General features: G+C 47.1%; 1 protein-coding gene across 1 annotated transcript in view; it reads left to right on the forward strand.

Annotated features, from left to right (window-relative positions):
* The first annotated feature begins 9,574 nt into the window (after nucleotides 1-9,574).
* LOC122383613 (guanine nucleotide exchange factor DBS-like) overlaps nucleotides 9,575-13,501 on the forward strand; it is a 53,326-nt gene continuing 49,399 nt past the window's right edge. The window contains exon 1 of the mRNA XM_043370214.1: nucleotides 9,575-9,641. Within this exon, the coding sequence (XP_043226149.1) occupies nucleotides 9,575-9,641 (67 nt within the window). The remainder of the gene's footprint in view (nucleotides 9,642-13,501) is intronic.

Raw genomic sequence — 13,501 nt, forward strand, 5'->3', positions numbered from 1 at the left:
TTGCTTGGTGCTCGCAAAAGCACTTGGTCTTTGCAAAAGTACTTGGTACTTTCAAGTGATCGATCGGCGCTTGTCCGGTGTCGATCTGACATCTAGAAGCTGAGATATAAGTAACAACGAAATGCTGTCAGCCGCCAGTGACGTCATATGAACTGTCGGCCACCAGTGAAGTCACGGCGATTGTCTGCCGCTTCGCCGTTTCTGTGGCCTGGCCGCTGGAGTCGGCCGCCCGCTAGGTGGCATTAGATGCGCCCACCAGTTAGCGGCACCTGTCAAGCGTTCCGGCCGTCGGCCAGCTTGCAAAAATACCTGTAATGTGATTTGCTTTTGAGTTTGGCAACGGTATTGATCGTTGGGGCTTAATCCTTACCAAAAGGTGAACACAGATGACTGTGTCGGGTTTACTTAGACTTTATCCAACAACTTGCGTTGAAGTTATTGCTTTGTTATTACTCTTCTTAAAGTTATTTAACTAAACAAAGATCCGCATGAATTCGTCTGGAACCGTGCTGCCATCTAGCAGCCGACTGCTCCGGCCGGGCTGTGACAGATGCCGCTAGGTGGCAGTACCGGTCCGGCGAGTCGCCGGCGCTCGGCGGCGGTCGTGACGTCACAGAAGGAGGAGATCGGAGAGCCGGCAAAAAACACTCGTATCTCTCGGCGGCAGCGTGTATTGAGAAAAAAGAGACGAATATTGCAAATCCATCACATGAGTTGATCATGCACGGCCGGTGGCCGGCATGCACTGCCGGTGGCCAGGAAAAGTTGTTCTGATGATTGCATTGAATCGCTTGAAAATATTACGGAAACTGAGAATATGCGCTGCCGGCGGCCGGCGAAATACCCAAGAAAAAGAAGGTAAATAAGCCGCACGGCTGGTGGCCGGAAAAACGTTAATCATGCGCCGTCGACAGAATGTTATCTAGCCTGAATGATAGCTTGCAGGCGTTCCTTATAAATAACTTATTTATAAGACTAATCAACTTGGACGTTTCAAGATCGTACCAACATGACGATCGTTTGCACAAAGTGCTGACCGGAATAGTGAATACTGATTATTCCATTGCGGTTCCAATGCGGGCGTCTCAACAATCTCCGTTAAAATTGTAGCTCTTTTATCATTCTCATTCAAGTTATTCGCGTTTGTTTGGTTTTCAATACTCATGAGCGACAAATCTGACATTTGCCATGTAGCGGCGGAGGGCAGAGTTAGTCGCAGACAGACGCCTGGCCGCGGACAGACGCGGCTCGCTGCTGAAAAACATCGACGGGCCTGCCATCTACCGGGCGCCGTCTCCGCGCTGTGATCGGCTATATTTCTTTCGGGACGCGTAAATGGCGAAAGTTTATTGGTCTCACCGGGGCTATTGAAGATGCTCTTTGTCACGGTATCATTCGTTTTTATAAAAGTGCTTTGTGTGCGCCGTATCGAAGGATAATATCGGTAGGCCGAAGGTAGAGCTTCAAATCCTACCGATAGATGGCGCAAACTACAGTTGGTAAAATCGGGACCTGTTTTTCACGAATGGCTGGTGCATGTTTGGAGCTAAGGCAAAAGCGTGCATAGCGTAGAGTGGCCAACTATGTCACGATGATATCTAGACTGATTACAGTGTCGTACGTTGGTCGTGCTCACTACAGGGCGCCGCAGAGCGTCGAACGGAGAGAGGAACTCCTCACCCGGTTATAAATATAATCTGAGATTCTCGTTCCGAAAGTCATCAAATCCACGCCAAATAGTTGTGGAACTAGTGGATCCTGGCTTGCTTCGCGGCGCATGGAATTGAGAAATTGTTGGCAAAATTGGCCAGTTCGAGTGATGTTAATTTCGAGTAATTGTGACATCTAGAAGTCTAGACATACGCAAAATGGTGATTTAGTGGTTAATTTGAGTTCAAAGGGGTCAAAAAGGTCATTTGAGGTCACGATAGGTCAGGTCAGGTCACGATAGGTCAGGTCAGGTCACGATAGGTCAGGTCAGGTCACGATAGGTCAGGTCAGGTCACGATAGGTCAGGTCAGGTCACGAAAGGTCACCCCAGGTCACGATAGGTCAGGTCATGTCACGATAGGTCACCCCAGGTCACGAAAGGTCAGGTCAGGTCACGATAGGTCATGCCAGGTCACCGGGGTTGCTTAGGTCACAACAGGTCACCCCAGGTCACGATAGGTCACGTTAGGTCACCATAGGTCATGTCAGGTCACGATGGGTCAGGTCAGGTTTCCGGTCAACTCGGATCATGCAAGGTCACAGGGGTCGCTTAGGTCACAATAGGTCACCCCAGGTCACGGGTCACGATGGGTCAGGCCAGGTCACAGGTCACCTAAGGTCATGATAGGTAAATGCAGGTCAAACTGGTCACATTAGGTTAGGGCAGGTCAATTAGGTCACGACGGGCCAGGTCAGGTCACTGGGTTGACCTCAGGTCACGGTGGTTCAGGCCACGGCACAGAGGTCACCTAGGGTCACGATAGGTCAAGTCCAGATCAAGCTGGTCACGTTAGGCACGGTCAGGACATTTGGGTCATATGAGGTCACGATGGGTCAGGGTAGGTCACAAAGGTTTCATGAGTTGGGCATTGAATCTGGAATCCATCACTTTTTGTTCCATGCCGATCTGACGTTCAGAAGTTGAGATATTGGAGAAACACCGCATAAGTACTTGGTAGGTACTTTGTATAAGTACTTGGTAATTGTCAGAGTACTTGGTACTTGGAACTTGGCAGGGCATAAGATTTGGAATCGATTAGTGTTGGTCCCGTGTAAATCCGACTTTTGTGTCCCCGCCCGCTGCTTGCAAACTCAGGCCAGCCTCCAATGACGTCACTCGAGGCCGCTGGACAAACAGCCTATGGAGATTCGTGGCGTTACGCTGTGCAGCAATTGAAAACAAATCAAAGAGTCAGTATGCGCTGAAAATAAGCCTTACTCGCTACTTTATCTTTTCAATTAAAGAAAACATAAGCTGCTACCACAGGCCCACACTTAAAACCTTGTCCTAACCACCTGTCTAGTACTCGCGCGCGCCACTTACTGCTAAGTAGGTACCTACCTAACCATGCTGAGAAATGAATTCAGATTGCATTCGGCTTATTTCAGCACAATGTCTTCGTCTTCGTCTTCGTCTTCGTCTTCGTCTTCGTCTTCGTCTTCGTCTTCGTCTTCGTCTTCGTCTTCGTCTTCGTCTTCGTCTTCGTCTTCGTCTTCGTCTTCGTCTTCGTCTTCGTCTTCGTCTTCGTCTTCGTCTTCGTCTTCGTCTTCGTCTTCGTCTTCGTCTTCGTCTTCGTCTTCGTCTTCGTCTTCGTCTTCGTCTTCGTCTTCGTCTTCGTCTTCGTCTTCGTCTTCGTCTTCGTCTTCGTCTTCGTCTTCGTCTTCGTCTCGGCTCGGCTCGGCTCGGATTTCTACAATTATATTTATATAAATTTATACCTATATATAGACAATTTTGAGCTTACCCCGAAAAAATGATGTAGGTATCCATTTAAAAGCATTTCAGAACAATAAGCTTCTCAGTTTGGAATGTTTTATAACCAAGCTCAATTTAGCATCATTTTATGATAATATTTTCGAAAATCTTGCCCACATACCTTTCTATATTCATGTGCAACAATATTTGAAAACTTGGGAACACCGGCGCTTGATTTTCTACTTAAATACTAAAACTGCGACGTTGGAGCCAGTCATCATCAGAGCCAGATATCAACTGTCATAGTAAAAAGAGGACAAACGCCATACTTGAAAGTTAAATAATTAATTAAAGCAAAATATAATCTACATTTCATCTCCTTACCCCACGAAAATCTTGAAAACTTTATCCTATCCACAGTGTACTGAATCACTGATCTTCTATTTATGTCCTTTCCGAGATCAACATTGCACAAAACAAACAACCGCGTCGCCATGACAACCATATCAAAGTGATAATTTTATTGCACGAAAAAGCCATACCCAATTATTCAAACTTGATAATTAAATTACAGAAATGTTTTCAACTACATTTAACATTGTTTTTACTTTGAAAAGTATTAATTTCGCTCTTTATAAGTCTCGTCCCCTTCATGACGGCCAATCAGCGCGCTTGGACGAATGACGTCACATGTGCAGCCCGCCTATGCCGGCGTCGCGCTTTGGCTGTGGCGACACCGGTGGCGGTACACGACTCTCTTACCAACGAATTTCTGTCAATTTCAACGAACCGATTTTCACGAAAACTATCCCACAGCATTCACAACACTCACTTTTACGTCGTCGATTACTTTTCTGGACACTTGCACTTGATTTTCTATTTATTTGCGAATTTTCAAAATCGCGCACCTTCCGCTGAATTCCGGCCTATGGCCTGTGAATGGCCGGCCGTACCTCTCCATCACATCGAAATGATTACTTTACTGCACAAATTGGCCTGGCCCGTTAATTTAAACTTGCTTATTTAATTAGAGGAATGTTTTAAACTACATTTAACGTGGTTGCAAGCGTGAAAAGTATTAATTTCGTTCACATCTAGCGCCGGTGGCTGTAATGGCGGCCGTTTCAGACGCGTATGGCCGGCGCGGAGTGGAGATCCAGTCACAACTAACGGCCTTGGGATGAATTCTGGTATGGATTTTGCTAAATTGAAAAGTATCATGTATGGCGCCATTTCTTCTTTACAGATGTTTTAGAATTAATTTGTTGATTTGAATAAAAGAGTTGTGCTAGGCAAAATATTTGTTTTTATCGTGCTTATTTTCGCAACCTAGTATATACCAGCGTTGGTAGCTACCAAATCGAGAGAGGGGGAGAAGAGGGAGATTTGAAATTTTCGTTTTTTTGACGGTGGCAAACAACTTGTAAAAATCGTCTCGTTTGATTCCATCACATCGGACATGGTTATACGGCTTTATTTCAGCCACACTCGTTTCTACTAACCTGCACGTCTGGTCGTTTCTGCGCCGCTGACGGAGCCCCAGTCGATTCCGCACGTGCCGTAGGACGTCTTTCTGCGTAATGTAAAGTGAATGCGTTTGTCCGAGCCTATCTCGCAAGCCCCAAGAGAAAAACCTCGCTGCAAAAACTGAGCCCTTCAAAAAACCCGCAAAGCTACTCAAATAGTATTTAGACAAGATATCTTGGCTCGCTTCGCGTCGCGTTGGCCATAAAATGATTAAGGAGAAAATTTGGGATCGATGGGTGTTTTTCCGGTGACGATCGGACGTCTAGAAGCTTCGATATTGGCGAAAAACTTGCTGAACTTGCAAAAGTACTTGGTACTTGCTTGGTACTTGCCAAAGTACTCGGTACTTGCCAAAGTACTTGGTACTTGCTTGGTATTTGCATAAGTACTCGGTATTTGCCAAAGTACTTGGTACTTGCTTGGTATTTCCATAAGTACTTGGTACTTGCTTGGTACTGCGAAAGTACTTGGTACTTGCACTCGCCCCCCGTTCCCCCGACTCTACTCCCACACCTACCCCCTCGGGATAATTCCGGGTTCGTCGGGTAGGAAAACTTGCCACTCTACTCCCCCCCCCCCCCCACACACACACACAGAGCCATTTGGTATCGATCGGTGTTTATCCCGTGTCAATCGGTCGTCAATAAGCCGAGATATGCACGGCGAATTATTTCAATCGGCGTCGATCAGAATCTTCAGAACGGAGGGACCCACACTCATTTCTGGCCGTATCTCACTTTTCCGAGATTTACGTCAAACTACGTATTTAAAACTACATATTCTACAGCCGAATCTTCAAACTGGACTTGCCAAAGTACTCGGTACTTGCCAAAGTACTTGGTACTTGCTTGGTATTTGCATAAGTACTCGGTATTTGCCAAAGTACTTGGTACTTGCTTGGTATTTCCATAAGTACTTGGTACTTGCTTGGTACTGCGAAAGTACTTGGTACTTGCACTCGCCCCCCGTTCCCCCGACTCTACTCCCACACCTACCCCCTCGGGATAATTCCGGGTTCGTCGGGTAGGAAAACTTGCCACTCTACTCCCCCCCCCCCCACACACACACACAGAGCCATTTGGTATCGATCGGTGTTTATCCCGTGTCAATCGGTCGTCAATAAGCCGAGATATGCACGGCGAATTATTTCAATCGGCGTCGATCAGAATCTTCAGAACGGAGGGACCCACACTCATTTCTGGCCGTATCTCACTTTTCCGAGATTTACGTCAAACTACGTATTTAAAACTACATATTCTACAGCCGAATCTTCAAACTGGGGGTACCTCAGACCGTGGGAACGACTCGGCTCAGCACTGCCGCACGCGCATTCAGCGGCGGCTTGTCGATTTTTCGAGTGTCGGCTGCCGATCTCCCGAGAGCCGGCCACCTGTCAGCCGCCGCTCGGCTCTGTGTTAAGCATATGGGGACGGCGAATTTCTCCCGGAGGGAAGCACCTCGCTCACAAAAGCACGTGAATCAGCCGCATTCCTGTGAGGCGCGCAATGTTGAAGAGATATGTGTGCACGCAGCTATCTCGCAAGCCCTAAGAGAAAAAGCTCGCTGCAAAAACTCAACGTTTCAAAAAACCCGCAATCCTACTCAAATGAATAACTAAACAAAGTACTTGGTACTTGCTTGGTATTTGCATAAGTACTTGGTACTTGATTGGTACTTGTAAAAGTACTTTGTACTTGCTTGGTACTTGCGAAAGTGCTTGGTACTCGCAAATGTACTTGGTACTGCACTTTTGTATGTTTCGACTACCTGGTCTGTTTTGTATGTTTTGAACGTTGTATGTTACGACTTCCATGTATGCTTTGATAAGTGTACGCTGCGGTCTTGTATGCGCTAGACTGCGGTTGTACCGCTAGGTGGCAGCAGCCACCGGTCCGGCCGCCCCAACTGCGGTCCAGGTGGCAGCAGCTGCCGGCAGACTCGGCAGTTTTTCCCGTCGTCGGGCGGTCGGCGGCGAATCTCCGCAACGGAGGGACCGCCAGCGAGTTTGTCACGTGAATCAGCCGCATTCCTGTGAGGCGCGCAATGTTGAAGAGATATGTGTTTCCGCGGGTATCTCGCAGGCCCTAAGAGAAAAAGCTCGCTGCAAAAACTGAGCGTTTCAAATAACGCCAAATCCTAGTCAAATGGATATTTAAACTAGTGGATCCTGGCTTGCTTCGCGGCGCAAAAGGACATAAAATTTGGGATCGAATGGTGTGGAATTGAGAAATTGTTGGCAAAATTGGCCAGTTCGAGTGATGTTAATTTCGAGTAATAGTGACATCTAGAAGTCTAGTTATGTGCTAAATGGTGTTTTAGTGGTTAATTTGAGGTCAAAAAGGTCATTTGAGGTCACAGGGGTCAAATAAGGTCACTTTGGGTCAGGTCAGGTCACGATAGGTCACCCTAGGTCACGATAGGTCAGTTCAGGTCACGAAAGGTCACCCCAGGTCACGAAAGGTCAGGTCAGGTCACGATAGGTCACCCCAGGTCACGAAAGGTCAGGTCAGGTCACGATAGGTCATGCCAGGTCACAGGGGTTGCTTAGGTCACAACAGGTCACCCCAGGTCACGATAGGTCACGTCAGGTCACCATTGGTCATGCCAGGTCACGATGGGTCAGGTCAGGTCTCCGGTTAACTCGGATCATGCAAGGTCACAGGGGTCGCTTAGGTCACAATAGGTCACCACAGGTCACGGGTCACGATGGGTCAGGCCAGGTCACAGGTCAACTTAGGTCATGATAGGTAAATGCAGGTCAAACTGGTCACATTAGGTTAGGGCAGGTCAATTAGGTCACGATGGGCCAGGTCAGGTCACTGGGTTGACCTCAGGTCACGGTGGGTCAGGCCATGGCACAGAGGTCACCTAGGGTCACGATAGGTCAAGTCCAGATCAAGCTGGTCACGTGAGGCACGGTCAGGCCATTGGCGTCGTATGAGGTCACGATGGGTCAGGGTAGGTCACAAAGGTTACATGAGTTGAGCATTGAATCTGGAATCCAACATCAATCCTGCCGCTTTGTCTTGCCTCGTGTTCTGCCAGCTATTTGAAATCAATTCAGAAAGCTTGAAAGTATTCCACTCACCTGTGCTCTGCCAGAGAGTAATACAAAGCCTACACCACAGACCTGCTTCGTTTCGCTGCAACCCGTTAACTGTAACCCATTCGCTTAAATCCGTTAGCTGTAACCCCTTCACTCTTTGCCTTTGTCGGCCTTGAAAGTATTGAAAGTTATTGCTTGAAAGTATTGAAAGCTTGAAAGTATTCCATAAAATGTGCATCAACACATGCTACATTACAACTCTTGAACACACAAATACTTAAACACATCAATCCTGCCGCTTTGTCTTGCCTCGTGTTCTGCCAGCTATTTGAAATCAATTCAGAAAGCTTGCTAGTATTCCACTCACCTGTGTTCTGCCAGAGAGTATTACAAACCTACACCACAGACTGCAGTGCCCTGTCTGTTTCGCTGCAACCCGTTAACTGTAACCCATTCGCTTAAATCCGTTAGCTGTAACCCCTTCACTCTTTACCTTTGTCGGCCTTGGAAGTATTCAAAGTTATTGCTTGAAAGTATTGACAGCTCGAAAGTATTCCATAAAAGGTGCATCAACATATACTACATTACAACTTTTGAACACACAAATATTCACACTGCCCTAACCACATAAATCTGACGCTTTGTGAAAAACCCGAGCTCACCAGTGTTCTGCCAGCCATTTCAATTTGAAATCAATTCAGAAAGCTTGATGTATTCCAGAAAAGGTGCATTCAACATTGATCAGCAATAAATCTGGATATCATTTGTCCCATTCGAAGACAATGTTACTAAATGAACTTGAAAAAATGAGGCCAAATTGCTTTCATTGTATTGTAAAAACACCTGGCTTATCATTGCCTATCAAATTGTATATACATTCTATATAATGGATGACGTCACCGGAGGAAGAAAATCCAGCACCTGATTGGCTGCCGGCGGCTGCTTAACGTTGCGTGACGTCACCGGTGGGCACCGGACGTTGCCTTTTTGCAAGATACTTTTTCGCCTGGTTACCAACGCTCAATGCCGCCAGTTAAATTAGGAAATAAATTGCTTTCCGGTGTAGAAAGCGCCCAATCGGTCACTTTAAACTTGATTACATAATTAACAGATAATTATAAACCACCCTTTAGCTCCTAATCGCACAAAAATATTCAAATCCCTCTCTCATCCTCTCAGCGCGTCGCTCGCCATGGCCGCCGCGGCCGCCGGCAGAACAGCGCTGTCTTACCAACGAATTTCTGTCAATTTCAACGAACTGATTTTCACGAAAACTATCCCACAGCATTCACAACACTCACTTTTACGTCGTGGATTACTTTTCTGGACACTTGCACTTGATTTTCTATTTATTTGCGAATTTTCAAAACCGCGTATCTTCCGCTGCATTCGCCGGCCGAGAGCAACTGAGAGAATGGTGGCCGGCCGTGCACTGCCTCCATCACATCGAAATGATTACTTTACTGCACAAATCGGCCTGGCCCAGTAATTTAAACTTGATAATTTAATTAGAGGAATGTTTTAAACTATACTCAACGTCTCTTTAATCGTGGAAAGTAATTATTTCGCTATTATCTATCGAACGACCCGCCGCAATGGCTGACGCCGCCGGCCGCCGCTTCGGCTGGCTTCGGCAGCGGCCGGATCTGAGGGATCTGATTGGTCGAGCGCTCACTTGGTAGGGAGCTCTGATTGGTCGAGCGCCACTTGGTAGGCATTTTCTAAATAAAAAAGCATGATGTTTTTCAATAAATTTTCTTTACAGAATCAATTGAATGTACTACTCGATGAGAATAAAAAAGTTTTGTACGACAAAATATTTGTATTTCGTGTCGTTTATTAACGCTAGCTAGTATATACCAACGTTGGTATATTCGTTATCCTAGGGGAGGGGAGATGGAATCGGAATTTATTTTGTCTTTCTGAGCGTCGCAAACTATTTTAAATAATCGTAGTTGATTTTCTAAACACATGTGACACGGTCATTTGGCTTTATTTCAGCCACACTCGTTTCCACTCACCTGGTGTCTGGTAGGACTTGGTAGGATGGTGTATAGCCGAATCTCCGGGATCGGAAGAGGCGTGGCAGATAACTGCTCGAGAATTCAGCCGCTTAGGACGTCTTTCTGCGTAATGCAAAGTGAATGCGTTTGTCCGAGCCTATCTCGCAAGCCCCAAGAGAAAAACCTCGCTTAAAAAACTGAGCCCTTCAAAAAACCCGCAATCCTACTCAAATAGTATTTAGACTAGTGGATCCTGGCTTGCTTCGCGGCGCAAAAGGTTATAAAATGATGAGGCATAAAATTTGGGATCGAATGGTGTTTGTCCCGTGTCGATCGGCTTTCTAGAAGCTAAGATAATCGCAAAAAACCTGTTCGACTTGCAAAAGTACTTGGTACTTGCTTGGTACTTGCAAAAGTACTTGGTACTTGCTTGGTATTGGCAAAAGTACTTGGTACTTGCTTGGTATCTGGAACATGCAAAAAGTACTTGGTACTGGCTTGGTACTTCCAAAGGTACTTGGTACTTGCTTGGTACCGGGTTCGCCGGGTAGGAAAACTTGCCACTCTACTCCCGCCCCCCCCCAGTTCCCCCCAGATTTTGTATCGATCGGTGTTTGTCCGGTGTGAATCGGTCGTGAATAAGTCGAGATACGCAAGGTGAATTATTACCATCGGCGCTGATCAGAATCTTCAAAACGGAGGACCCCACGCTCATTAACTGCACGTCAATCGGCCGTGTTTCACTTTTCCCAGATCTACGTCAAACTATACGTATTTAAAACTACATATTCTACAGCCGAATCTTCAAACTGGGGGTACCCTCGCTCATTACTGCGCGAGAATTCAGCCGCATTCCTGTGTCTTTCTGCTAATGTTAAGTGAATGCGTTTGTCCGAGCCTATCTCGCAAGCCCCAAGAGAAAAACCTCGCTGCAAAAACTGAGCCCTTCAAAAAACCCGCAATCCTACTCAAATAGTATTTAGACAAGATATCTTGGCTCGCTCCGCGTCGCGTTGGCCATAAAATGATTAAGGAGAAAATTTGGGATCGAATGGTGTTTTTCCGGTGACGATCGGACGTCTAGAAGCTTCGATATTGGCGAAAAACTTGCTGAACTTGCAAAAGTACTTGGTACTTGCTTGGTACTTGCCAAAGTACTCGGTACTTGCCAAAGTACTTGGTACTTGCTTGGTATTTGCATAAGTACTCGGTATTTGCCAAAGTACTTGGTATTTGCTTGGTATTTCCATAAGTACTTGGTACTTGGTACTTGCGAAAGTACTTGGTACTTGCACTCGCCCCCCCCGTTCCCCCGACTCTACTCCCACACCTACCCCCTCGGGATAATTCCGGGTTCGTCGGGTAGGAAAACTTGCCACTCTACTCCCCCCCCCCCCCCACAGAGCCATTTGGTATCGATCGGTGTTTATCCCGTGTCAATCGGTCGTCAATAAGCCGAGATATGCACGGCGAATTATTTCAATCGGCGTCGATCAGAATCTTCAGAACGGAGGGACCCACACTCATTTCTGGCCGTATCTCACTTTTCCGAGATTTACGTCAAACTACGTATTTAAAACTACATATTCTACAGCCGAATCTTCAAACTGGGGGTACCTCAGACCGTGGGAACGACTCGGCTCAGCACTGCCGCACGCGCATTCAGCGGCGGCTTGTCGATTTTTCGAGTGTCGGCTGCCGATCTCCCGAGAGCCGGCCACCTGTCAGCCGCCGCTCGGCTCCGTGTTAAGCATATGGGGACGGCGAATTTCTCCCGGAGGGAAGCACCTCGCTCACAAAAGCACGTGAATCAGCCGCATTCCTGTGTGGCGCGCAATGCTGAAGAGATATGTGTTTCCGCGGGTATCTCGCAGGCCCTAAGAGAAAAAGCTCGCTGCAAAAACTGAGCGTTTCAAAAAACCCGAAATCCTACTCAAATGGATATTTAAACTAGTGGATCCTGGCTTGCTTCGCGGCGCATGGAATTGAGAAATTGTTGGCAAAATTGGCCAGTTCGAGTGATGTTAATTTCGAGTAATTGTGACATCTAGAAGTCTAGACATACGCAAAATGGTGATTTAGTGGTTAATTTGAGTTCAAAGGGGTCAAAAAGGTCATTTGAGGTCACGATAGGTCAGGTCAGGTCACGATAGGTCAGGTCAGGTCACGATAGGTCAGGTCAGGTCACGATAGGTCAGGTCAGGTCACGATAGGTCAGGTCAGGTCACGAAAGGTCACCCCAGGTCACGATAGGTCAGGTCATGTCACGATAGGTCACCCCAGGTCACGAAAGGTCAGGTCAGGTCACGATAGGTCATGCCAGGTCACCGGGGTTGCTTAGGTCACAACAGGTCACCCCAGGTCACGATAGGTCACGTTAGGTCACCATAGGTCATGTCAGGTCACGATGGGTCAGGTCAGGTTTCCGGTCAACTCGGATCATGCAAGGTCACAGGGGTCGCTTAGGTCACAATAGGTCACCCCAGGTCACGGGTCACGATGGGTCAGGCCAGGTCACAGGTCACCTAAGGTCATGATAGGTAAATGCAGGTCAAACTGGTCACATTAGGTTAGGGCAGGTCAATTAGGTCACGACGGGCCAGGTCAGGTCACTGGGTTGACCTCAGGTCACGGTGGTTCAGGCCACGGCACAGAGGTCACCTAGGGTCACGATAGGTCAAGTCCAGATCAAGCTGGTCACGTTAGGCACGGTCAGGACATTTGGGTCATATGAGGTCACGATGGGTCAGGGTAGGTCACAAAGGTTTCATGAGTTGGGCATTGAATCTGGAATCCATCACTTTTTGTTCCATGCCGATCTGACGTTCAGAAGTTGAGATATTGGAGAAACACCGCATAAGTACTTGGTAGGTACTTTGTATAAGTACTTGGTAATTGTCAGAGTACTTGGTACTTGGAACTTGGCAGGGCATAAGATTTGGAATCGATTAGTGTTGGTCCCGTGTAAATCCGACTTTTGTGTCCCCGCCCGCTGCTTGCAAACTCAGGCCAGCCTCCAATGACGTCACTCGAGGCCGCTGGACAAACAGCCTATGGAGATTCGTGGCGTTACGCTGTGCAGCAATTGAAAACAAATCAAAGAGTCAGTATGCGCTGAAAATAAGCCTTACTCGCTACTTTATCTTTTCAATTAAAGAAAACATAAGCTGCTACCACAGGCCCACACTTAAAACCTTGTCCTAACCACCTGTCTAGTACTCGCGCGCGCCACTTACTGCTAAGTAGGTACCTACCTAACCATGCTGAGAAATGAATTCAGATTGCATTCGGCTTATTTCAGCACAATGTCTTCGTCTTCGTCTTCGTCTTCGTCTTCGTCTTCGTCTTCGTCTTCGTCTTCGTCTTCGTCTTCGTCTTCGTCTTCGTCTTCGTCTTCGTCTTCGTCTTCGTCTTCGTCTTCGTCTTCGTCTTCGTCTTCGTCTTCGTCTTCGTCTTCGTCTTCGTCTTCGTCTTCGTCTTCGTCTTCGTCTTCGTCTTCGTCTTCGTCTCGGCTCGGCT

The sequence above is a fragment of the Amphibalanus amphitrite genome, unplaced genomic scaffold, assembly GCF_019059575.1.
Source record: "Amphibalanus amphitrite isolate SeventyFive unplaced genomic scaffold, NRLGWU_Aamphi_draft 000012F_arrow, whole genome shotgun sequence".
In the NCBI taxonomy this organism is placed as follows: domain Eukaryota; kingdom Metazoa; phylum Arthropoda; class Thecostraca; order Balanomorpha; family Balanidae; genus Amphibalanus; species Amphibalanus amphitrite.